This window comes from Cryptomeria japonica, chromosome 1, assembly GCF_030272615.1.
Source record: "Cryptomeria japonica chromosome 1, Sugi_1.0, whole genome shotgun sequence".
In the NCBI taxonomy this organism is placed as follows: domain Eukaryota; kingdom Viridiplantae; phylum Streptophyta; class Pinopsida; order Cupressales; family Cupressaceae; genus Cryptomeria; species Cryptomeria japonica.
The window spans coordinates 14,422,076-14,449,566 of record NC_081405.1 but is presented as its reverse complement, the minus strand read 5'-3'; the positions used below and the strand labels follow the sequence as shown (position 1 = coordinate 14,449,566).

At 34.8% G+C, this 27,491-nt stretch overlaps 1 protein-coding gene across 1 annotated transcript in view; it reads right to left on the bottom strand.

Annotated features, from left to right (window-relative positions):
• Positions 1-23,576: 23,576 nt before the first annotated feature.
• The window catches only part of LOC131071216 (GDSL esterase/lipase LIP-4), a 79,938-nt gene continuing 76,023 nt past the window's right edge, over positions 23,577-27,491 (bottom strand). Inside the window, exon 5 of the mRNA XM_058006972.2 lies at positions 23,577-23,912. Within this exon, the coding sequence (XP_057862955.2) occupies positions 23,674-23,912 (239 nt within the window). The 3' untranslated portion in view covers positions 23,577-23,673. The remainder of the gene's footprint in view (positions 23,913-27,491) is intronic.

The window sequence follows — 27,491 nt, the reverse complement described above, 5'->3', positions numbered from 1 at the left end:
GCACTGACTCAAGAGCAATTAATAAGATCACCATAAGATACCGGTTTCCCATGCCAAGGATAGAGAACCTATTGGACAATCTAGATGGAACATGCTACTTCTCAAAGTTGGACTTGAAATCTAGTTATCATCATATAAGAATCAAACATGGTGATGAATGGAAGACAACATTTAGAACCAATGCAGGCCTATATGAGTGGTTGGTGATGCATTTTGGCCTCACCAATGCACCTAGTACCTTTCAAAGGCTCATGAATTAAGTCTTAGTTGAGTCTATTGGCAAGTTTGTTATTGTGTATCTTGATGACATTTTGGTCTTCAGCAAGTCCAAGGAGGAACACCTTAAGCATATGGAGATGGTCTTGAAGAATATGAAGGAGGCTCAACTCAAAATCAACCTTGAAAAATGTGAGTTCTTGAAAACAGAGTTAGTTTAACTTGGTTTTGTCATTTCACAAGGTTGTTTAAAGATGGATCCAACTAAAGTAGAGGCAATACTTAATAGGCCTACACCTAGGAGCATAAGTGATGTTAGAAGTTTTCATGGAATGGCATCTTTTTATAGGAAGTTTGTGAGAAACTTTATGCATGTTTATGCTCCTATCCTTAACAAAATTAAAGGAGGGATTAAATGTCAATTTAAGTGGACAAAGGAAGCCAATAAGGGATTTGAATTGTTGAAAGCTAAGCTAGCAGAGTTGCCAACCCTTAGATTGCCTGATTTCAGTCAGTTGTTTACAATAGAGTGTGATGCTAGCCAAAGGGCAATAGGGGCCATTTTGAGTCAACAAGATCATCCTATAGCATTCTTTTAAAAGAAATTGAAAGAAGCCAACCAAAGATACTCCACTTAAGATTTGAAGTTGTATGCCATGGTGCAAGCATTGAAGAAGTGGTGTCATTACATGCTACCCAAAGAGTTTGTAGTTTATACCAACAACCATGCCCTTAGTTTCCTTAATGGGCAAGAGAAATTGAATCAAAGAAACCTAAAGTGGGTTGAATACTTACAATCCTATACTTTCACTATCAATCACAAAAAGAACACTATAAACAAGGTAGTTGATGCATTAAGTAGGAGAGTCATTACTATGCAGCAGATACAATTGCAAAGTGTGGGATTGAATGAGTTAAAAGACCTCTATAAGGATGATAAAGACTTTGTCGAGATATATGTTGTTTCCTCTGATTTTTCTAACACCTTACATGTTTCTTATTCAGAGTATATGATACAAGAGGACTTTGTCTTCAAAGGACACCTTCTTTGCATTCCCCAATGTTCTACAAGAAAACTTTATTCAAGAAAAGCATCAAGGAAGTCTAGGAGGTCATTTTGGCATAGATAAAACTATGGAGAAGGTTAGTAGGTTTTACCATTGGCCCAAATTGCAATCAAAAGTGAGAAGGTTTGTAGAAAAATGTGCAATTTTCCAAAGAGAAAAAGGTTCAACAAGTAATGTAGGTCTTTACCAACCTTTGGTATACCTCGGAGGCCTTGGGAATGTTTAAGAATGGATTTTGTGTTAGGATTACTAAGAACTCCAAGGGGATTTGATAGTGTGTATGTAGTGGTTGATAGGTTCAACAAGATGACACATTTTATACCTTACAAAAGAACCAATGATGCCACCTACATTGCAGGACTCTTCTTCAAAGAGATAGTTAGAATTCATGGCCTTCCAATCAACATAGTCAATGATAGAGATGTAAAGTTCTTAAGCCACTTTCGGAGAACAGTTTGGAGAAAGTTGGGCACAAAATTATCTTTTTCATCTGCCTACCATCCTCAATCAGATGGCCAGTCAGAGGTAGTAAACAGATCCTTGGGTAATCAACTAAGATGCTTCACCAAACAACATGGGCAAACTTGGGATTTGGTAATCGACCAGGCAGAATATGCATACAATGACTCAATTAACCGAAGTATAGGTAAAAGTACCTTTGAAATAGTGTATGGTTTTCATCCTAGGGGCATACTAGAGCTCAGGGATCTCAGTTCTATGACACCTAAGAGTGCACAAGGTGAGAATTTTGTAGAAAGAATCAAAGAAGTGCATGATAAGGTAAGAAAGACCTTACAACACAAGTCCGAGCAGTATAAGATGAATGCTGATAAAACAAGAAGGAATGTGCAATTTAAGATTGGAGATTTGGTCCTATCATACCTAAGGAAAGAGAGACTTCCAAAAGGGCGGCCTATTAAGCTATTGATGAAGAAGATTGGGCCTCTCAAGGTGGTGCATAAATATGGTCAGAATGCATATGAAGTTGAACTCCCTCCCACCTTGGGTATTTCTCCTATCTTTAATGTATGTGATCTCTATCCATACAAGAGAGAATCACAAACACATCAGTTGGACACTTCATCATAGGGTACTGAAGATTAGGTGAGAGATTTGCCTCCAAGCCAACCAGTCAAGTTGGAAAGTATCTTGGACACCAAGGTAATAAAGAAGACAAGAAAAGGGCTATACAAGCATTATCTTGTAAACTAGGAAGGGTTACTTGAATTAGATTCTATGTGGATATCAGAATCAAATATACTTCAACATGGTGTCGAAATTGCAGACCTCTTAACTCAAGTGAGTTGAGTTCTTTCTCCCAGGGGAGTATGGTGCACGACACCTATCACTCCATGTTGATTTTGGTTTGTTCTTAAGTCTTTTATATTGTCTTTCATGTTTTAATAAGTGGACCAACTTGGGATTTAATGAAGTCATGGTTGAGTTGTCCAAGCTTTTGTTGTGTTCAAAATTTTTATATCCTAGAAATATGTAATATTGATGTTGTTCACAAGTGCACTACTCTAAAAATAGAGTCATCATGTAATAAGGGTGTAATGCATTGTTTTAGGTCTCCTAGAATCTATAGAGGGCCTTTGGAGCCTTGGAGTACACTTGAGCGCAAGGTTGCATCCTAAGGATCAAAAAGATGTAAAATGCTAAGCAACATTTGCAACATTGCAAAAGTTGCACTTTATGTTGTTAGCGGTGAAGAAGTTGGTTCTAACCACCTGAATCATGATGTTAAAAGCCAAAGCCAACATCTTTCTACAAGTTGGAAGAGTTTGGAATGTAGAGCAAGTTTTGTTTGTAAGGAAAAAAATCTTGTTTTTACACTACTTTCACTATTTTCCTTATTTTTTTCTATGTTGTACGATCCAGTACGGACTTGTCAAAGGAACCTACCTATAGGGCATGAAGGATTGGTGAATCTACTTTCCATCAAGGTAGATTTCAAGTTTTGATTGTGTCTAGTTGCAGAGATTCAAACCATTCTCTATGAACTAGGTACAAAACCCTTGTAGGCTAGGGTTTAAGCAATGAATGGCTCTAACCAGGGCACCCACTGATGGCACCAGTTGAAATCTAGTGGAATGCTAGGTTAGGGTCTCTAAATATGTTTAGTGTAGGTTTTTTGTCTTTGCGGACCTTTTTGGTGGTTTTACAATGATACCCTAGGTTCACAGCTAGGAGTTGGTGAGACTAGGACAACAACAGATGTGTGTTTTCAGAGCACACATGGATAGGTAGAGAAAAAATTGATACATTTTTGGAGACCCCATTGAATTCCCTTTAACAATCCATGATTAATTTTTGTAGAGGTTTTGACTAGTGAAGCTTTCTAAGGCCAAGTTTGTAAGTCACCCAGTTAGGCCTAAAACCCTTAAAAATAGGACAGTTCTTGAAACCCCATGTTTACGGAGAACCCAGATGTCATTCTTAAATATTGTATGTAACTAGGAAAAAGGTACTCATAAATGTAATTTTTTGGGAGCCTTGTGTGGGTAGATGTAAACTTAAGCCCTAAAAATAGTAAAAAGAGGCCTAATTGAATTAGGTCTGTTTCGAGCCCGGTATAGACAAAGTGAGCTTGAGAAGGCTTGGAAATGGGTTTAGAGGTGATAAAACCATTATAGGACACCAAAGAAACTGTGTCAACTTCATTTACACTCATGGAACAAGTTTTTGATTAAAGATCCTTTACAGAGGTTGTTGGAGCGTTGGGAAGGTGTGATATGGATTGAGGTGGAATCATCAATAGGAAGCGTTGTTGTAAAATATTTGTGGATATACCTTGGAGGTAAGACAAAGTGGATTAAGTATTCAAGGTCTAACTAGCATAACCCTTACCAAATACCATTGGATGGGCTTGAGGAGTTAGAAGGTTGGAGAGAACAAGAAAGACAACTAGGTAACTGAGAGCAACTCCAAGAATCTATGCATCAAAGTAGTATCAGAGTGATGCAGAGCATCATGAAAAACCAATCACAAATCTAGGATCATATTTATCCATCCATATTTTAATCATGATAACAATTCATTAGAGGCATATTTCATCATTCTTCACAATCAATCAATCAAGAAAACTTAATCTAGGTATCAAACTTGCCAACTTGCTGCCCCTTTGGATAGACCTATACACAGAGGTCTATAAATTTTTAACAAGAATTAAAAATCTCAATCCCTTTGGTCAGATTCTGAATAACTATATTATAAACAACATATCCAAAATTCATAAAGATCCAACGGTGCAATAAAAAGTTATCATCTCTGCACCGAGACCAATTTTGACTATCATAAATATGGAAAATGTATGCTTGCTGCCTGCTAGGGCATCATATTTCACAACAAATATTTAACCAAACTAAAAAAATACCATACTAAAATGAAATAAATCTAAGTCTATTTTTATAATATGCAAGTCATTAATTTTTCCAATGGTGAAATCACAAGATAAGTACAAACCCTTTCCAACAACTCCATTTAAGACAGTTTAAAACCAGTTTTCACCAAAATCTTCATAACTTCCACAAATAAAAACAAAAACACCTCAAACCAAAGGGAAAAGAAAGATAATTCACATATATTTCCAATAAGTCTATTTATAGGTCTTAATAATATCATATGAGTTCATACCATATGCTGCAATGTGACTGTTCTCAGTAAGTATCAAATCTGCAATTAACAACTTTCACCAAAACTTCCATATCTTCTTCATTTCTAAATATAATCACTCAAAACCAAAAGGAAAAGAAAGGTAATTAACATATCTAACTATCCATTATACATATAGAAAGTTTTCCAGGCCATACATGGTCGTACAAAGCCTGGAACCAACACAAAAACTGGAAAGCCAACTAAAATAACAATAGTAGAATGCACCAAAATGTATCCAAAATGTTCTCCTTTCTTCTCTATTCTTCCAATAATGATTTGGTTCGACCAATACAACATATTTATAGACTCTTTGGTAGTTATAAACCATCCAACTATTGGCATTATGTGAACTGACATGATGACAAAATGATATTGTATGTTGTCATTGATGTCAATATGAGACATGGTGAGAACCGACACATGTGATAGGTGAAGAGAGAGGAACCGCCATATATATGAACCGGTTTATATGCCAAATTGAAGCGGCATATTTGTTCAAGGTGAACCGGCATGTAGTTATGAGAACTTGCACATGGAAGCATTGTATGACTACCGGTTGGTAGGCAGCTTCCACTTCGAGGTTTCCGGTTGGAGTACCTCAAGTCTGTGTGACTCAATCAGTGATCTTTGTGTGATGAGTTAGCAGTTTGATGGAGGACAGATTGTGTTGCCATGTAAGCTCTGTGCGCGTGAAGGATCTTGCATGAAGAAGACTATTCCTATCTACCTCGGGAATGTGCGAAGTCTATCAAATGGTGATAATGCGTGATGGGTTATCCGCCGCCATGAAAATGGTGGATAATGGATGATGGAGAATGTCTTGAGATCGATTCAAGATTGTTGCATTTAATGCAGTATGATTCAATGGTCAGAATCGAACCATTTGAATTGCTTAACCTAACAGGTTTAGGGTTTAGGGTTTTTGCTACTGACCTGTATGTTTCCTATAAGGTCGATGTTGTGTTTCTTTCTGAAGTTGTTGGCAAAAGTTGTGAGTGTGTATCCAAGGGAACTGATACGTGTTTCTTGCTAGACCAAAGGAAAGAAGAGATATCTGCAAAGTGAATGTGCAGAAGGTGAAGAGGAGCCAAAAACATATCTGCATTAGCATTGGGTGTTGTTAACAGATCATTGTAATACCTGTTGATCTCTAACCATTTCAACAGTTGTAAAATCCCCTAACAGGGTAGCCTTAACTGGCTTGATTCAAAATCCCTTAAATCGGGTGGCCTTAACCGGCTTGTTTTAAATCCCTTAACCGGGTAACTCGAGGCTAATGAGTTCTGAGAAGCTTGAGAAGCTTAGGAGATCCTTTTAGCTATTGAGTTCTTGAAATCTTCTAACAAGGTGACCCTACCGGGTTTAACCCTTAACCAGGTATCCCTTAATTGGGTGATCCCTAATAGGATCGGTTCCTACCAGAACCAATTGTAATGTCCTTAACCAGACAAGGTTCCTGACAGAGCGGACTTCCAAAAAGTTCAAAAAGCAGCTTGTGGGTATTCATCCCACCGTGGTTTTTCCCAGTTGGGTTTCCACGTGAAAAATATGTGTGTCATGTGAAATGCTTTTGTCTTGTGATGCTTTGTTTTATCTGTTAAGCACATGAAGGTTCTATGTTTTATGCCTGTCTATAAAACATATTGAACTCACTGTTGTGAAGATCTGATGGTTAAGTTTACTTGTTTATGCATGAGAATATAATGATACTATAGTATTGAGCTAAGAGGAAAGCTTATTAAGTGATTGGTTCATGACTGATTGAGCTATACTGGATGTTACCGATTGCACTCTATTTTACTGATATTCCTATTTGTCAATCTTTTGGAGTATTTGCTATCAAACCGGTTTTTTATTGTATTTGTGTTTGTACTGATTCACCCCCCCCCCTCTCAATACCGGTTTAGTACTAGTGGTTTATCATTGAGTTATCACCAACTACCTTTATGACCCTTCATCTTCCCTTTTACAGCTTTATGTGCAATTTTTGCACTTTTACATTTTTGCAAATGTTGCACTTTTGCAATTTTCTTGCAACTTTGACACTTTTTCCTAATGACTCTCCAAATTGTAAAAACCCCCTAAACATGTTCAAATAACCTATTTAATACCTTTTACATACTTGATAGCCTTCTCATGGCCTTTTATACAATTTTGACCATCTTGACCTATAAGGGCCTATATGGACAACTAGGACATAATTAGGACTTGCTTACATTTTTAGGCTTCCAAGCCTTACAAATCATTCCAAATGGATTCAAATACATTATAAATGACCTTCAAATATCAATTATTTTTCAAATGATGACTTTGACCATATATTTTCCTTACACCATGGGTGCTCCTGCACCACAGAGCCACCCTTTGAAACATTAGTGAGTGTATGACTTTGAGTAATCAAAAGAAAGTTCAATGCCTCCAAAGCCAATGACTCAAGAAGCCATCTGACAGATGGTGATAGAGATGTTAGAAGAATTGAAGGCTCAGGAAGAAAATAAAGGGACCCAAGATGCCAAGAAGGAGAAGGAGAAGGTTAAGACAGAATGGGGAGATGAGATGGATGAAGAAGTGGAAGATGAGGAGGACCAGACAACAGTAGCAATTCCTCAAGACCAAAAACTATTCTTGGATGCAGTCAAATCCATCTCCAAGGATAATTTGGATGGATTACCCACCTATGGAGGAAATCTCAATGGAGAGGAGTTATTACATTGGATAGAAGCATTGAATATTCATTTTGATTATAAGGAGGTAGCAGAGGAGAAAAGCGTAAATGTATCCAAGTCAAGATTGAGGGGATCAACCCTTTTTTGTGGAACATGATGCAAGAAGAAAGGGTACAGGTAGGTAAGAAAAAGATAACTTCATGGGAGTGTACGAAGATAAGGATTAAAGATCAATTCCTACTAGGGGATTATAAAGTTCAAATCCACAAGAGTCTACAAAATTTGAAGCAAAGGAAACTAGATGTCAATGCATACACCGAGGAATTCCACAAACTAAGTTTGAGGGATAGGAAACATGAGAATGAAGTGGAGAAATTGGCCAGATACATGAATGGTCTTAGGCAAAACATACAAGATGAAATAAGCATCCTCACACCAGACACTGTTCACAAGTGTTTTTAGTTGGCATTAAGGGCAAAGGAAAAGATCAAAAGGAGAAGTGAGCAAAATCAGAAGCATAAAGGTGGTAAGAACTTCCTGGGTAGAGGAACCTTTGGCAAAGGTTAGAGTGCTTCAATAAATGAAGAGCATCAAAACCAAGAAGGACGCGGGGACTCTCAAAGAGGGATATATAGAGGATCCTTTAGAGGGAGAAGCAATTTTAGAGGCAAGTTTGGAAGCCCAGGGAGAGGAAATATAATCTTCACTAGTAGGTGTTAACACTGCAACCAAGTTGGACATACCATGAGCAGGTGCCCGGGAAAAGCCTCAAGTTCATACATGAGTGAGAGAAGGACTCAGTTAGAGCAAGAGGAGGATACACAAAGTGTGACCTCTCCGATCAGCAAGGCAGGGCCAATGACAGATGGGAAAATTTTGATAATGAGAAGAACAATGTTAAAGATACCCCAAGCTCAAGAGCCATGATAGAGGAAAATTCTATTTAGGACCACTTGTAAGTCACGTGGCAAAATTTGTAAGGTGCTTGTGGATTTAGGTTCCACAAAGAATATTGTCTCAGTTGAAATGGTGGATAAGTTCAAATTAAAAAGATTGCCTCATATCACACCCTCTAAGGTATCATAGCTCAACTGGGGTCAACATGTCTTAGTTGATAAACAAGCATGGGTGGACTTTGAAATTGGTGAATAAAAAGACAAACTTCTATGTAGCATATTGCCTATGGATGCTTGTCATCTACTCTTGGGCCATCCATGGCAATATGATGTGAAATCCTGTCATGATGGAGAAAAGAATAGTTATCTCATCACCAAGAATGGTAAGAAGTATCAAATGGATCCATTACTTGATCCAAAGGAGGAAAAACAAGTAGGGTCAAGTGTTATGTTGATGAGTGGCAAGGAGTTCCTTAAAGAGTTAAAATAAGAAGGTAATAAGGGCTATGTTATAGTGCTAAAGCCTAAAGATGAAGCTAAGGTAGATCCAATGAGTGAAGTGTCGCAAGAAGTGCAAGGTTTATTAAAGCAATATGCAAAGGTTATAGGAGACAATATGCCTAATTCTTTTCCTCCAATGAGGGATGTTAATCATCAAATAGACTTGATACCAGGGGCGAATCTACCTAACAAAGTTGCTTATTAAATGACACCTAGCCAAAATGAGGAGATTGCCAAACAAATGCAAGAACTCTTAGACAAAGGGTTTATTAAAAAGAGTTTGAGTCCTTGTGTTGTTCTCATTGTTCAAGTGCCTAAATAAGGAGGAAAATGGAGGATGTGCACTGAATCAAGAGAAATGAATAAAATCACCATAAGATACTAGTTTCCCATGCCAAGGATACAGGACCTATTGGACAATCTAGGTGGAGCATGCTACTTCTCAAAGGTGGACATGAAATCTGGTCATCATCAGATAAGAATCAGACCTAGTGATGATTGGGAGACAACATCTAGAACCAATGCAAGCCTATATGAGTGGTTGGTGATGCATTTTGCCCTCACCAATTCCTCTAGTACCTTTCAAAGGCTCATGAATGAAGTCTTAGTTGAGTCTACTGGCAAGTTTGTTAATGTGTATCTTGATGACATTTTGGTCTTTAGTAGGTCCAAGGAGGAACACCTTAAGCATGTGGAGATGGTCTTGAAGAAGTTGAAGGAGGCTCAACTCAAAATCAACCTTAAAAAATGTGAGTCCTTTAAAACAAAGTTAGTTTAACTTGGTTTTGTCATTTCAAAAGGTTGTTTAAACATGGATCCAAGTAAAGTAGAGGCAGTACTTAATTGGCCTACACCTAGGAGCATAAGTGATGTTATATGTTTTCATAGAATGACATCTTTTTATAGGAAGTTTATGAGAAACTTTAGTCATGTTTGTGCTCCTATCCTTAACACCATTAAAGGAGGGATTAAATGTCAATTTAAGCGGACAAAGGAAGCCAATAAGGGATTTGAATTGTTGAAAGCTAAGATAGTAGAGTTGCCAATCCTTAGATTGCCTGATTTCAGTCAGTTGTTTATAGTAGAGTGTGATGCTAGCCAAAGGGCAATAGGGGTCCTTTTGAGTCAACAAGATCATCCTACAACATTCTTTTCAGAGAAATTGAATGAATCCAAGCAAAGATACTCCACTTATGATTGAAGTTGTATGCCATGGTGCAAGCATTGAAGAAGTGGTGTCATTACTTGCTACCCAAAGACTTTGTAGTTTATACCGACAACCATGCCCTTAATTTCCTTGATGGGCAAGAGAAATTGAATCAAAGACTCCTCAAATAGGTTAAATACTTACAATCCTACAGTCTCACTATCAAGCACAAAAAGGGCACTACAAACAAGGTAGCTGATGCATTAAGTAGGAGAGTCATGACTATGCAGGAGATACAATTGTAAACTATGGGATTAAATGAGTTAAAAGACCTCTACAAGGATGATAAAGACTTTGCCGAGATATATATTATTTTCTCTTATTTTTCTAACACATCAAATGTTTCTTATTCAGAGTATATGATACAAGAGTTTTTGTTGTTAAAAGGACACCTTCTTTGCATTCCCCAATGTTCTATGAGACAAAACATTATTCAAGAAAAGCATCAAGGAGGGCTAGGAGGTCATTTTGGCATAGATAAAACTATGGAGCAGGTTAGTAGGTTTTACCATTAGCCCAAGTTGCAATCAGAAGTGAGAAGGTTTTTCGAACAATGTGCAATTTTCCAAAGAGAAAAAGGTTCATCAAGTAATGTAGGCCTGTACCAACCTTTGGTCATACCTCAGAGGCCTTGGGAATGTTTAAGCATGGATTTTGTGTTAGGATTACCAAGAACTGCAAGGGGATTTGACAGTGTGTATGTAGTGGTTGATAGGTTCAGCAAGATGGCACATTTTATACCTTGCAAAAGCACCAATGATGCCACCTACATTGCAAGACTCTTCTTCAAAGAGATAGTTATAATTCATGGCCTTCCAATCAGCATAGTCAGTGATAGAGATGTAAAGTTCTTAAGATAGTTTTGGAGAACAGTTTGGAGAAAGTTGGGCACAAAATTATCTTTTTCATCTGTCTACCATCCTCAATCAGATGGTGAGACAAAGGTAGTAAACAAATCCTTGGGTAATCTACTAAGATGCCTCACCAAATAGCATGGGCAAACTTGGGATTTGGTAATCGGCCAGGTAAAATATGCATACAATGACTCAGTTAACCAAACTACAAGTAAAAGTCCCTTTGAAATAGTGTATGGTTTTCATCCTAGGGGCATACTACAGCTCAAGGATCTTAGTTCTATGAAAGCTAAGAGTGCACAAGGTGAGAATTTTGTAGAAGGAATCAAAGAAGTGCATGATAAGGTAAGACAAACCTTACAACAAAAGTCTTCACCGATAGGTGTTACCACTGCAACCAAGTTGGACATACCATGAGCAGGTGCCTGGGAAAAGCATCAAGTTCATCAAGTTCATACATGAGTGAGAGAAGGACTCAGTTAGTGCAAGAGGAGGATACACAAAGTGTGACCTCTCCAATCAGCAAGGCAGGACCAGTGACAGATGGGGAAAATTTGATGATGAGAAGAACAATGTTAAAGATACCCCAAGCTCAAGAGCCACCACATAGGAAAAGTCTATTTAGGACCATTTCTAAGTCACATGGAAAAAATTGTAAGGTGATTGTGGATTCAGGTTCCACAGAGAATATTGTCTTAGTTGAAATGGTGGATAAGCTCAAACTGAAAAGATTGCCTCATCTCACACCCTCTAAGGTATCATGGCTCAACCAGGGTCAAAATGTCTTAGTTGATGAACAAGCATGGGTGGAATTTGAAATTGGTGAATACAAAGACAAAATTCTAGGCGACATATTTCCTATGGATGCCTGTCATCTGCTCTTGGGCCCTCCATGGCAATATGATGTGAAAGCCTGACATGATGGAGAAAAGAATAGTTATCTCATCACCAAGAATGGTAAGAAGTATTAAATGGATCCATTACCTGATCCAAAGGAGGAAAAACAAGTAGGGTCAAGTGTTATGTTGATGAGTGGCAAAGAGTTGCTTAAAGAGTTAAAACAAGAAGGTAATCAGGGCTATGCTATAGTGTTAAAGCCTAAAGATGAAGCTAAGGCAAATCCAATGAGTGAAGTGCCTCAAGAAGTGCAAGGTTTATTAAAGCAATATGTAGAGGTTATAGGAGACGATATGCCTAATTCTTTGCCTCCAATGAGGGATGTTAATCATCAAATAGACTTGATACCAAGGACAAATATGCCTAACAAAGTTGCTTATTAAATGACACATAGCCAAAATGAGGAGATTGCCAAATAAGTGCAAGAACTCTTAGACAAAGGGTTTATTAAAAAGAGTTTGAGTCATTGTGTTGTTCCCACTGTTCTAGTGCCTAAAAAAGGAGGAAAATGGAGGATGTGCACTTACTCAAGAGCAATTAATAAGATCACCATAAGATACCGGTTTCACATGCCAAGGATAGAGGACCAATTGGACAATCTAGGTGGAGCATGCTACTTCTCAATGGTGGACTTAAAATTTGATTATCACCAAATAAGAATGAGACGTGGTGATGAATGGAAGACAACATTTAGAACCAATGCAGGCCTATATGAGTGGTTGGTGATGCCTTTTGGCCTCACCAATGCACCTAGTACCTTTCGAAGGCTCATGAATGAAGTCTTAGTTGAGTCTATTGGCAAGTTTGTTATTGTGTATCTTGATGACATTTTGGTCTTCAGTAGGTCCAAGGAGGAACACCTTAATCATGTGGAAATGGTCTTGAAGAAGTTGAAGGAGGCTCAAAGATCATGATTCAGGTGGTTAGTGTTAGGAATAAGGTGTCTCAACCTTGGATAATTCCTATTCTTATTATTTGTTTTCTAAAATGTATTTCTTACAAATAATGTAATTAAGTGTGAGTGTACATGTCTAGTTGGCATGTTGATGTGTCACTCCACTTTATGTGTCGACATCTTGAATTGTGTGTAAGGAGATCATGATTGAAATGGTTATGATGGATTCCTATGACACGTAAGAGCTATTTCTACGAGATTTCAATGATGGGTGAAGACATGCAAGACATGTGGCAACTGATAAAGTTGAGTACTGTACACTCTCCCTCAATCGTGGGGTTTGGGGCATCGCCCCCCAAAAAATTTTAGGGTTCCTATTTTCTCGGAGAATGGTAAAACCCTAATATGGCTATCTTTGGAAGTTGCCCTAAAAAGGAAAGCGCATAAGCTTTTTTTTAGGGTTACAGACTATGATACGAAACGAGTGTATTGTTGGTAGGATATCGTGCTACTGGATTTTTGACTTTGAGTGTAGATTGTCTCCTGAAAGAACTTGCATTGCAAGTGTGTTGTAAATGTTGTGTTGAAGATAATACATTGTGCAGGTTTTAGAGTGCTGGGGTTTTTTATCGAAAGGTTTTCCCCAGGGTAAATCATTGTGTCATTCTCTATTTTCTATATGCATGGTATATTGCTGCAATATCTTTGTTAAAGTAGTTAACGAATCTGAAATTGTAAGGATTTAAAAGAATTTGCACAATACTTTCCTCTAGAGATTAGTGTAGGAAGTTGTTTCCGCACCTGAGTTTCCTTACAGTTAGAACCAACTTCTTCACCACAAACAACAAAAAGTGCAACTTTTGCAATTTTGCAAATGCTGCTTAGCATTTTACATATTTTTTATCCTTAGGATGCAACCTTGCACTCAAGTGTACTCCAAGGCTCCAAAGGCCCTCTATGAATTCTAGGATACCTAAACCAATGCATTACACCCTTATTACATGATGAATCTATTTTCAGAGTAGTGCACTTGTGAACAACATCAACATTACATCTTTCTAGGATATCAACATCTTGAACACAACAAAAGCTTGGACAACTCAACCTTGACTTCATTAAATCCGAAATGGTTGGTCCACTTATTACAACATGAAAGACAACATAAAAGACTTAAGAATAGACCAAAGTCAGCATGGAGTGATAGGTGCCTTTGCACCACTAATGCACCGAGTACTTTCATGAGGTTAATGAATGAGGTATTGAAGAAATTATTGGGTAAGTTTGTTATTGTATATTTGGATGACATTCTGAATTTTTAGTAAGATAAAAGAGGAGCATTTGTTGCATTTAAGACCTGTTTTCCAGAGGTTGAGAGAATAAAAGTTGTTGATAAATATTAAGAAGTGTACTTTCATGAAGGAAGAGTTAGTCTATTTAGGATTTGTGATATCTGAGGATGGTTTGAAGATGGACCCTGAGAATGTAAAATCAATTGTTGAATGGCCTACACTAGAAAGAATCAGAGAGGTAAGATCATTTCATGGATTGGCTACTTTCTACCGGAAGTTCATCAGAAATTTTAGTTTAGTTTGTAACCCTTTGAATGAGAAAATGAGGGGAGATAGGAAGGAATTCAAGTGGATAGGAAGGAATTCAAGTGGACCACCAAAGTAAACAAAATTTTTGAACTATTGAAGCAGAAATTGACTGAGCAGCTTGCGTTAGCCTTACTAGATTTCAACAAAGTGTTTCAAGTGGATTGTGATGCAAGTGGAATAGCAATAGGAGCAATCATGAGTCAAGAATGGAGAGCAATAGCTTATTTGAGTGAGAAATTGAATGATGCCTGGAGAAGATATTGAGTGTATGATCAGGAATTTTACACCATAGTTCAAGCCTTGAAGAAGTGGAGACATTACTTGTTGGCTAAGGAGTTTTTTTGGCTTGATGAGGATTTTTGTAATGGATGACTTTATGTGTTGTCATTGATGATATATGTATACACACGCATATGTTTACATTGTCATAGTCATCTTAGTTAAGACAAACCAATACTACTCCTAAGTCTTTGTATTGCAAACCAATATCATTTGTATAGAGAAGTCCAATCGGGTTTGAAAGTGTCTAACCGGTATATGCAGGAATGCCATTAGTTTTGGTCATTCTCACTTGCACCAGTTTGGAGATACTGCGGAGATCATCACGGAAGTGAATAGAGGACAATCAATCTATGAGTTGGAAGAGGTTAACTCTTAACCAATATTAGTGTTCCAACTGGTTTCACTGATTGTGTGATGAGTTAACACCGGTCGTGATGAGTTATCCCTAACCGACATATTTGGTGGAAATTTATGATGTATTATGTTAAATTATCCAGATACACTGCACCTAGGAAATTGTGATAAGGTTCCTAAGCTGACATGAAATCTAATGTATATATAATGACATTGTGATGAACTATTTTTCATGATACGAAGTAGAAGTGATGAGTTGATGCGATTTACTGAAGGAGTTGCAAAGTATGTCAATGTTGCAACATTAAGTGAGTAGAAGAGGATCTATACTACCAAGATGTACTATTTCTAGATCACATGACCTATTGTTTTCTAATCACTACAATAGTCAAATCCCCTAATCAGGTAAGCTCTAACAAGTTTCATTGTACAAATCCTCTAACCAAGCGATCCATTAGTTTGGGTTTGAAATATTCTATCGAGGTTACTCCTAACAAGGTACTACCTTTAACAGGGTATAACTCCTAACAAAGCTTTGAGATCTTTAACAGGATTCGCTCCTAGCAGAGCACTTTGTAGACCTTAACTGTTCAGTTGCCTATTACTGCAGATAGTTAACTTGTGAGTCTCATCTCACCATGGTTTTTCCCAGTTGGGTTTTCCACGTATAAACACTTGTGTTATGGTGGATGTTTTACTTGTTGTGGATGCTTTAATATCACTTTGGATTGCATTCATAGTTTTAAATAAACTAGTTAATTGCTTTTACCGGTCTGTGTTTGAAGTGGTATTGTTTTTCCTATCACTAATTCACCCCCCCCTCTCAATGCTTTATAAGTTTAACAAGTTTGTGTTGTATATTGATCATCAATCCTTGCAGTATTTGAATAGTCAGAGTAAGTTGAATTAGAGACATATGAGATGGGTAGAATTTTTGTAGAGTTACACCTTTGTGTTGAAGCATAGAAGTGGAAAGTCTAACAAAGTTGTTGATGCATTGAGTAGAAGAAGGAATTTGCTGAAATAGATGAGAGTGACAGTATTAGGATTTGATGAGTTGAAGACCTTGTATGATGATGACCCAAATTTTCCAGAACCTTGGAGAGTATGTAGAGTATGTAGAGAGTATGTAGATTTTCTAGATTTTCCAGATTGTGCATACCTAAGAGTTCTATGAGGGAGAATGTGATAAAGGAGAAACATAGTGGAGGATTAGCCAAACACTTTGGTGTTGATAAAACAATAGAATTGGTGAGTGAGCATTACTTTTAGCCCCATATTCATAAGGATGTTAGGAAATATGTGCAAATCTGTAGAGTTTGTCAAGTTGCAAAAGGTAGTAGTCAGAATGTGGGATTGTATAAGCCTTTGACAGTACCAGAGAGACCTTGGGAGGATATAAGCATGGATTTCATACTAGGACTGCCTAAAACTCAGAGAGGGAATGATTCTATATTTGTGGTGGTGGATAGATTCTCAAAGATGGCTCATTTTATGCCTTGTAAGAAGACATCAGATGCAGTGCATATAGCTAACCTATTTTTCAAGGAAGTGGTGAGATTGCATGGATTACCTAAGAGAATAGTTTTAGACATAGATACTAAGTTTGTTGGCTATTTTTGGAGAACACTTTCGAAGAAGATGAAGATAGATTTGAAGTTTAGTTCTACTTTTCACCCACAGACTGATGGATAGACATAAGTAGTTAATCGAAGCTTGGGAAATTTGTTAAGATGCTTAGTTGGAGACAAAACCAGAAGTTGGGTTTTGATTCTTGCACAAGTAGAGTTTGCCTACAATAATTCAGTAAATAGGAGTACCAGAAGGACACCTTTTGAGATCGTTACCGGAGCACACCCTAGAGGTATATTAGAATTAAGAGATATTAGCAATGAAGACCGGAGAAGTTCAGAAGTAGAAGAATTTGCAGATCACATAAAGGACTTACATATTCAAGTTAAGCAGCATTTGGAGGACATGAACAACATGTATAAGGGGAAAGTAGGTGAGAAGAGGAGACATAAGGAATTTGAAGTTGGTGATGAAGTGATGGTGTATCTGAGAAAAGAAGGATTTCCAGTTGGAACTTATAACAAGTTGTAGATAAGGAAGTTTGGACCTTGCAATATTTTGAGAAAGTTCAGTTCCGGAAATGCATATGAAGTGGAGTTCTAGGATAGTTTGAGTATTTCACCTATATTCAAGATTGCGGATCTACATCAGTATCATGAACCAAAATTTAGTGAGGACAGTATTGCAGACTTGGAGAAATAGTTTTCCTACAAGGAACCAGATCAAATTGAAGACATTTTGGACAATAGGATTGGGCGTAGTACCCAGAGCAATCAGTATAAGGAGTATCTTGTGAAGTGGAAAGCCAAGCCAGTTGAAGATTCATCTTGGATTTCTCAGGTAGAGGTAGACCGCCTTGGTTTTCCTCTGACCCCAACAACTGAGAGACTCACTTTTCAACAACCCTGGATGTCTGATGCATGAGCATCTCTAGTTCTTGGCAATCTTGCATCAACCAAAAAATATTTCCTTTCTGTTTTGCATTTCATTCTGTATTTTCTAGCATTGGCTCACCGGATCTTGAGTAGTTGGATTTTTCTTGAGGACTTGATCATATACCTTATTCCCAAACTATGAAGCATTTGGATCATTTTTTGGAAAGTTATTGCTACCGGTTTCTGAGACAATTTTCTGGTACCCGTTGCTTGGACCTATTTGAATTAGTAATCTACCAGAACCCTTCCATAGCTTGCGGAGCCCTGAGCATCGACCAGATCCCCTTGGATTGTATAAATAATTGTAATTGAGAATTAGAATGTCAATCAGAGAAAATATAGAACATAGAAGCTAGATCTTGAGATTTAAGGTCACAGTTGTGACCTGTTCTATAATTGAGCATGTTTTAGTAGGCCAGGGAGTCGGTTTCTATAACCCGGATGTTACCAATTGAATGTAATCAGTTTTAATGATATAATTCATTTTATTCTGCATTGCCTCCATCATATCCTTATGCTTTCATTGTGTTTACTCTTGTTGACCGGTCAGGATTGATCTCTTTGAGGTCCCTCCTAACCGGTGACTGCGCCACTGTAATATCAATGAGATCATAACCTCAACTACAATACCGATCAAACTCAATCATCAATATTAGATAAAGAAACTTGCATGAAACCCAACAACAACACCATACAAAGAAACCTGCATATTGAAACGTCTAATGTACCACCCTTGTGAAAAATACATCGGTAACAATCTGCTTATATAACTTCTGCAATACTGCATACTACTAATAAAGATAATATAATATCAATATAAGCGAGCATCAACATCACACATTGTCAGGAATCAAGTTGACATCAATGCCAACATATATTGCCAACAAGTCCAAGTTTCCAATCTCTGTACTTTATAGAACATCTGCAAACACCTAAATGTGATAAGCAACCATACAAGTTTGACATCAATGACAACACAACAAATCACTGACAACAGTCCTAAACATTCTCCAAGTTTCCAACACCCCTATGGCTACTAGTTGTAAGTTAAGAAAGGATGATGGATCTGCATATGTTTATAAAAACCAAATATAGATCTATGATTGGAGGATTGTTGTATTTGACTACTTCAAGATTGGATATTATGCAAACTATATGTTTGGTTGCCAAATATCAAGCTAATCCTAAGAAATCTCATAATCAAGTAGTAAAAAGGATATTCAAATATTTAAAAGGGACTATATTATGGTGTATAATATAAGAAGGTTGATAATTTCACTTTGAGAGCTTATATAGATGTTGATTTGGCCAAATGTGCTTATGATGAGAGAAGTACACGTGGTGGTGCATTTTCATGGGAGACAGATTGGTCTCTTGGCTGAGTAAGAAATAGGATTCAATACCATTATCTACTATAGATGCAGAATACATTACAACAACATGTTGTTGTACCCAAGTCATGTGGATAAAACAAACTCTTAAAGATATCAAGGTGAATTATGATGAAGAAAATCCTATTATGTGTGATAATACAAGTGCAATCAACATTTCTAGGAATCCAATGGTGCATTCAAGGAGTAAACACATTTTAATCCCATATCATTTCTTAAGAGAAAAGGTTGCAGAGAAGGAAGCTAGATTAGAGTATATACCTATTAAGGAAGAGATTGCATATATCTTTATTAAGGCATTGGCGAACGATATTTTTGAGTATCTCTGGTAGAATCTAGGGGTTATTTCCCCTCCTTTGAACTAGATGCATTTAGTTGGTGCATCTGTCCAGGTAGAGTTTTAGAGTTCATCTTTTGCTCTTGGATTAATGTGGTAGTTGCTCTCAGGGGAGAAGTGAGTGTTGTAGTTATCAGAGTTGAGAGAGATGTTGGTAGTTTTTGTACCCTTTATCCTTGATGTCAAAGGGGGAGAGAAAAAAATTGAGTGTTCATTGTTCTTTGTTGTTGGTGGTATAGATGTTGCCATCAATGACAAAGGGGGAGAATGTTGGAAACATGAATTGTTGATTTATGTTGTCATCAATGTCAACCTGTTTGGTGTTGTCTTTGATGTCACTATGTGTTGTAGATGGTCCAAAAGTGAGTGTTCTGATATCGTTGAGTGGTCTAGTAGTGATGCGGGGTGTTTCTAGATGGTAGGTGTAGTGGAAGTTTCAATATGTAGGAAACAACATCTATATGTAGGAAAGAGTATTTAATGTCCCAATGGAAGAATGCTTTGCATTCCTCCAGATTGTCAAGATTATGGATTGTGGTTCTAGATACAATGTTTATAAATTGTGTATGTTGCACTATCAGATTTACAAGTCCTTTGTTGCTCAGATGGTATAGAACTTGGTTGTTTTTGTTTCTAATAGTGAGATTGTTTGTCAAAACTGGTCCAAAGAATGTTTGTTAGTTCTCTGGTGTGTGGATTCAAGTGTTGCAGCTTGGACAACATGTTCATTTGGTTTTTACAGTGTTCTAGTTCAGTTTTTTGGTATTATGTTGTTTTGTGTTCAATGTTGTTAGTTAGGTTGGTTTCCAACTGATTAAGGTGGTATATCTTATTTAAGTCATGCATTTTTGGTCTGGATATGCATTGGAGGTTGAGGTTGGATATTGACATGGTTCTCACCATGGCATGTATGGATCCACATTGTGTATTTTTCTTTGGAGATTATTTTTTAGCTGACTCGTTAACGTGTTTTCATGTTGTTCTACATTTTACAATTGATGTTGATTTTGGTAGATGTTCTAGTGTGTGTAGCTCACTAGAATCAACTTTGGAGGTTGTGTTGCGATGTGTTTGGATCCACTTTATCTCCTAGAGTGGATTGCAATGAATGTTATACATCTGAGTTATCGAATTTATGTAATACTATTTATTTTGTATATGGATGACCTACTTGAGGTTTTTAATGAATGGTCTCGTATACATAGATGTGCAATTGCATGAGTTGATGTATGGAGTAAGTTTGAATTGATGTAAAGTAGACGTGAATGATATGAAATAAGAGTTGGTAAAAAAATATGTTTGTGAAGAGTTTTGATTATGATATTTTCAGTATGACAATGTTCTGAGACAATGGTTGATGTCAAATGTGTTTGCCAACATAATGGTCGCTTGACACAGTGGTTGAAGGACAATTTCATGATCTGGATATCTTATTCATTTCAATTCATCTATTCCCTATACCTACCAAAAGAAGGTGTGTACCTTTTAGCAGCTTGTATAGACCTTTGTATCTTGCCCTAAGGTTATACACCTTAGTCTTGCAAGTCCCTTTAGGTGGAGTGAGATCCTTGACCTTGGGCCTAAAATATTGTAATTAGTTATTCATATTGCGAGTTTGATTCTCACCATAGTTTTTCCCCATGTTGGGTTTTCCCCGTAAATTTGGTGTTCCTGTGTTCATTGTGATTTCATGTTTCTTAATTGAAGTAATAAGTTAATTAAAGTTTGATATATTAGCAATATATTTTAAGGTCCAGATTGATTCATCCCCCTCCCTCCTCAATCATGTGGTGTGTTCAACAAAATATTCTCTTGCAACCACATTCTTGTATATACTCTTCTTCTCATGAAAATGTTGGTAAGAGAGAAGGAAGTTGAAGTATATATACACTTCTCTCTTAGGTAGATAAAATCATGCACTTATTGTGTCTTTGTTTATGGTGATGAGAAAATTGTTGTCATTGGTTCTAATTTCCCTAGTCTTTGGGTAATAGTGATTTATGTACTCTAACAATAAGTGTGTGCACTAAACAACTATAGTGAAACTAGTTGCTTCCAAGAGCCCACTTTCAATCATTCTCCAAGTAATTAGAGGTCTATTATCTTTATTAATATATTCCCAAAAATAATCCAAATTTACTTTCCCTAATGTAGTCTCTCCAATCTCAAGCATGGTACCAATCAAAGCACAAAAATATTCAATCCTACATATTTGTACTTCATGGTGACTAAATTTGATCAAAAAAGGATAATTTGAATTATAGAGAAAATATCTTAGAGTTTCAATATAATAGATGCATTTTGTTCCATGGAGATGGTTTAAAAACCCTCCTCAAACTGTTTTACTACGATGCAGTGAGTTTATAAAGTCAAGCAATTACTATTTTTTAGCTAAATTATAGTGCTTGTTCTTTGAATTTGTCCTCTTTAAATACCCAAGACTTTTCCCTTCTACTTTCTATGAATTCTGTTGTGAATACTTGTTAAAATGAATCTGTTTTGAATGCTCTTTCCCTTTCAAGTGTTTTATTACCAATTATTATGGTATGTCCATAAGCATTAATGTTTAACATTGATTATGGTAGGTGAGATCCCTTTTATCACTATATGCCATACTTTTGAAAAGTAACAGTGTAATAGTATTAGCTGGCATTTTTGTAGGTTTTAAAAACCTTGTCAAGGTCCAAAAGATGTTTTGAAGCCTCTGCCTATTACCGAAGTTCATCTTTGCAAACTTCTGAGAGTTATCTCTATAAAAGGATAGAGAATTTTTATGTTATGATTTTTGTGTCAAACTTTGACAAGGTTTTGAAAACCTTGTGAGGTTGCAAAGGTGGTTTCAAAACTCATCCTTTCTCCAATGACAAGTCTTACAAATCTTCCAAGGATTCCCTTTATGGAAATTTAAGCACTTTTGAAAGTTTTGTTATGAGTTGGACTTCAACAAGGTTTTGAAAACCTTATCGACTCTCAACAATAATTTTGGAATCTTTTGTAAAGGCCAACAACAAAGATAGAAGACACTTAAAAATTTTGAGAGCGACGTTTTTTTGAAAGTGTAACGGTTTTGAGAATCTTGGAAAAGACTGACGGGATTGTGAAAATTGCATGCGGTCCCAACATAGTTTTAAGAACCAAGTTAAAAGTCGACACACAAAAATGAGAAACTTTAAAAAAATAAAAATAAAAGGCTTTAACGAGGCTCAAGATAGCTTTGAAAACCTTGTCAGAGATTGACCAGGTTGTGAAAACATCATTGGATCCTAACAATAGTTTTGAAACCATGATAAAATGCCAAAACCTAAGGAGGAGGTAAAGAAATTTCAAGTGTAAGTTGATTTTTTGGGCTTCAATGAAATTATAAGAACTTGGTCAAAGGCCAACAAAGTTTTGAGAACCTTAAGAATCTCTGTAAGTGGTGACAAAAACCTAGACAACATATACTAATGAAAATTTTAAGTAGGGAACTAGGCAAGATGTATGTTAAAGATGACTGTGTGTTGACAATAAAATAAGTGAAAAAATGTAACACAAATAATGCAATGTAATTATAAACCTTTAAATATATATTTAAAGAAATTATGATATTTAGAAAGTGCAACAATATATTTCAGATATTCATGGAAAGGGAATTTTTTCTATTGTAAAAATTTCTTACTTTATGTGTCTTACCTAAGTAAATAAGGGTTGGGTACTCATTACACTTTAATTTCATTCAACTAGTCTTTATTATGTTATGAATTAATTGAGCATACAGGAGCTTTTCTTAGTCTTCCAAGAAAAGTCTAAGAGAAATCATTTCCTTGTGCTAAATAATTTTGGTGAAATATTTATAGATTCATATTATTTTAGTTAGTTGACAATGATAAATCATGATTGTTTTAGGATCATCATGGCATTTTTAACCATAAGAGTATTGTCTTATATTAGATAGTGGTGTGGTTGAGCATTAGTTTGTGCATCACCAACTTATATTTTGTTCAAGAATTTTATTAATAATTGAAATAAATTTACTTAAAAAATAGTATCAATATATTGAATTTCTTAATTGATCATGTTCTCATTACAATAAAAATTATTAATAGTAATCATTTACTACTTTCTAAGATGTCATGATTTTTATATAAAAGAATAACTCTTTTATTTAATTAAAATAATTTTTAAAATAGAATTATGTATATTTCAATTCATAAAAGCAAATTAACAATTATGATACTCAAATATACATATAATAGAAAACTTGAAATGTTATAAAACAAATTAAAAATAATATTGTTTAAGTCGATAAAACTAATACAAATAATAACAATATGATGTCTTATTATAGTTAGCAACATAGCAATTATCCTTAATTTAAGACATTACAACTTTCTCTTACTAAAAACTTTGGAGTTAAGCTTTTACCTTCTAAAAATTCTTTTCCTAATATATGGTGAAAAGATTCTACAATATGTATACCATCCCAAAATATATGAAGAGTCGAATCTTTACATACGGTTGCATTTGGGGAACCACATTGTTGTGTTGACTCAAAATTATAGTTTCCATCTTGAGGACCACAACAAGCTTGCAGTGGGTTCTTCACTCCTACATTAAGGAAAATACTTTTAGTTGAAAAATAGATTTTTAGTTCTTGCCAAAGGCAAGAATACTAATGCATTCTATTTTTCCTATTAATTTAATCAATCTTTGTAAAAATACCATTTTCTTTTTTTCCTATTGATCCATAAGACCAACAATAAATGTAAAATTCTATTTTTCTTATTTTTTAATTACACATTTCAAAACATGAAATAAAAATTTTAAATATATTAATTTTTTTCACTATTCTCATTTAATTTTTACTACATGTTTGATATTCCATACATTCTCTAATAATTTCATTCAATGTCACTTGTACCAATAATATATCATACCCACCCATCCATTCACAAGAATTTTCACAAAAATAAAGCCTATAGTCTATTGCATGCTTTCAATAACATTCACATTGTTTCCCTAATAATAATAATAATGATAAAAATATATATATATTCCCATCAAACATTTAAGACAAGCATTTTTTATATTTTACTTGTAAAAAATACTAATTATATATAAACATCACTAAAGAAATAAATGTTTATATGAAATATTTCTATTTGAAATAAAGTGTAAGAGAGTCTTTCCTCTTAAGAAAAAATATTGCAAATATTAGGTCATAAGATTTGGCTCTCCAATTATTTATGAATATTATAAAAAAAATTAGTATTTATATAACTTGCATATTTCTTGGGAAGATAGGGTTATATAAAAGATAATGTTTTGACATTTTGGAAGGACTATCCTATGCCATAATCATTCTATTGGATTAGGAAAAAGTTGTACATTAATATATATTTAATGTAAGATTTATTTAAAATCTAGGTTATTTTTATAAGTTGATTCATTGTAAAATTTAATTTTATTATTTTTTATATTAATTGTGTCAATTAATTAAGTTATTTTGTAATAATATTATTTATTTTTTCAAATTATTCTATTTTTTGGTGATTCTATTATCATTTTTTATTATTATGTTTTAATTTTTTAAGTGTGTTATCTTTTGTTTTATTGCATCGTGTTATGTAAATTATATTCAATTATATTCTTTACAAAAATCATGTATAATATTACCATTTATAAACATGAAAACATTTCATAATTAAACTATCTTTTATACTTTTTCCTTTCTAATTTTATTGTTCTCTTTGAATATTTTTTTTCTTTGTCCACTTCTTTCTTTCATTAAACAATTAAAGCATTATTATATGTAATTTTAAGTATAATATATTATTTACATATAATATTATTTAAATTAATTAATATTTAAAAATATAATTTTGTTAATTATTTTTAATATAATATTGTCAGTTTTACCCTCTCATGGTTCAATTTTAAAAAAGAATGATGCAATAGGTAAGAGATGCTCTACTAGATGGAAACCTCCTCCGCAAGGGCACTTTAAACTGAATTTTGATGGGGCCTCTCGTGGTAACCCTGGGCCGGCTGGGATAGGCATGGTAATTTATGATCACAATGCAAATTTTATTCGAGCTAAGTGTCATGCTATTGGTTTTAAAACTAACAATTATGCAGAATTTCATGCTTTGTCTTTTGGTTTGGATATGGCAATCTCTTTGGGAATTAAGGACTTAATAATTGAAGGTGATTCTATGGTGATTATTCAATGTGTTGTGAAAAATAAATCAAATTGTTGGAATTTGCAGTATATACTTGATCCCATTTTACAAAAATTAGAATTGTTTGAATCTTTCTTGGTATCCCATTGTTACAGAGAAGTTAATAAGATTGCAGATTATTTGGCAAATTTAGCCATTGATAGCAATGCCAATCAACGAGAGGTGGGTTTTAAGAAAATTTCTTCTAGGGTATGGGAAGGTTTGCAGCAATAGTTATGTGATTTTCTTGAGTAATGTTGATGTAAAATTTTATGATGATAATTATTCCCGCTTTCCCCTTTCATTTCAAGTATTCATGTTCCTTGTCTGGAGGAGAATTCGAGTTCATGGTATTTGATACAATAGTGTTTTTCCAAAAAAAATTTGATACTTTCTTTTTTGGCAGGAAGGTTTTTGGCTCATGGGATTTGGCACAGGGCTTTGGAAAATTTTGTCTTCTTCCATTGATAGAAGACATGGAGTCTACATTTCAAAATTATCCGATGGATTTTTTTGACAAATTGTCATATGGGCTCTATGCAAAACTGATATTATATGTGTTGTGACTGCATTTTGTATGTGGTTTTGGGCGGGGTGTATAAACTAATCCATTAGATACTATAGGTTTATTTTATGAGCTGTGACCGGAGGTTTTCTTCCCAGGGTTCTTTCCTCTGGTATGCTCTTTGAATCTGGTATAAAAATTTAAAAAAATTAATAAAAAAATTTAGTGGAATAATCCACTTTTATTGAAAAAAAAATTATTTTTAATATAAAATTATTAAATAAAATTATATAATATAAATATGTCACCTGTAAATATTTTAAAGTATAATATAATAAATCATATTGTATATTTAATATTTATATAAATTTATTTTTTAACTATATTTATTTTATATTTACAATATATAATACAATAATTATTATGTATTATATAAATTTATTTATTGATTGACATTTTAATTAAAATCTGAAACCTTTTTATTTAAAAATTTCCAAACTTAGATTTTTTATAATTTTTATAAAAATAACATAGATAAAAAATAAATAAAATGCATACAAAACTAATTATAATTTTATTTTTTTGACAAATCGTCATGCTACGGGATGAACCCAAATTAGATATTTAAATTATTTTACATATTTTTTATTTTTAAAATTTAATAATTAAAATTATTATATATATTTAAATTTTGGGCTTAGTTATATAATGTATTGATATTTTTTATATTTTTCATTTTTAACTAAAAGATCAAAACTTTTATATTTTTAAATTTTTAAATTTAGATTTTTATATTTCTTTAATTATAACATATATAAATAATAAATATAATGTATAAATAGTTAGTTATATATTTAGAGTTTTATATAGTATTTTCATTTTAAAGATTTTAATAATTATTAATTAATAATATATAATAAAAGTTTAGGTTCCATTATGATAATTATGTATTATCATTTCTATTATGTTTTATTTTTAGTTAAAAATAAATAAATAAAATTCATTTATTTATTTCAATAATTATTATAATGGGCTCCTTCCCTACCTACCTCCTTCCCCCCTCTCCCTCTCGATCCTTCTTTCTACATGTCTCTACTTTTTAATTTTCCCTCTACTTTTTAATTTTCCCTCTACCTATTTTTACCCCTCTCTCTCTCTCTCTCTCTCTCTCTCTCTCTCTCTCTCTCTCTCTCTCTCTCTCTCTCTCTCTCTCTCTCTCTCTCTCTCTCTCTCTCTCTCTCTCTCTCTCTCTCTCTCTCTCTCTCTCTCTCTCTCTCTCTCCTATCTATCACTCCCCATCCCTATCTCTATATCCTTCTTTCTACATATCTACTTTTGTACTCTCTCTCTCTCTCTCTCTCTCTCTCTCTCTCTCTCTCTCTCTCTCTCTCTCTCTCTCTCTCTCTCTCTCTCTCTCTCTCTCTCTCTCTCTCTCTCTCTCTCTCTCTCTCTCTCTCTCTC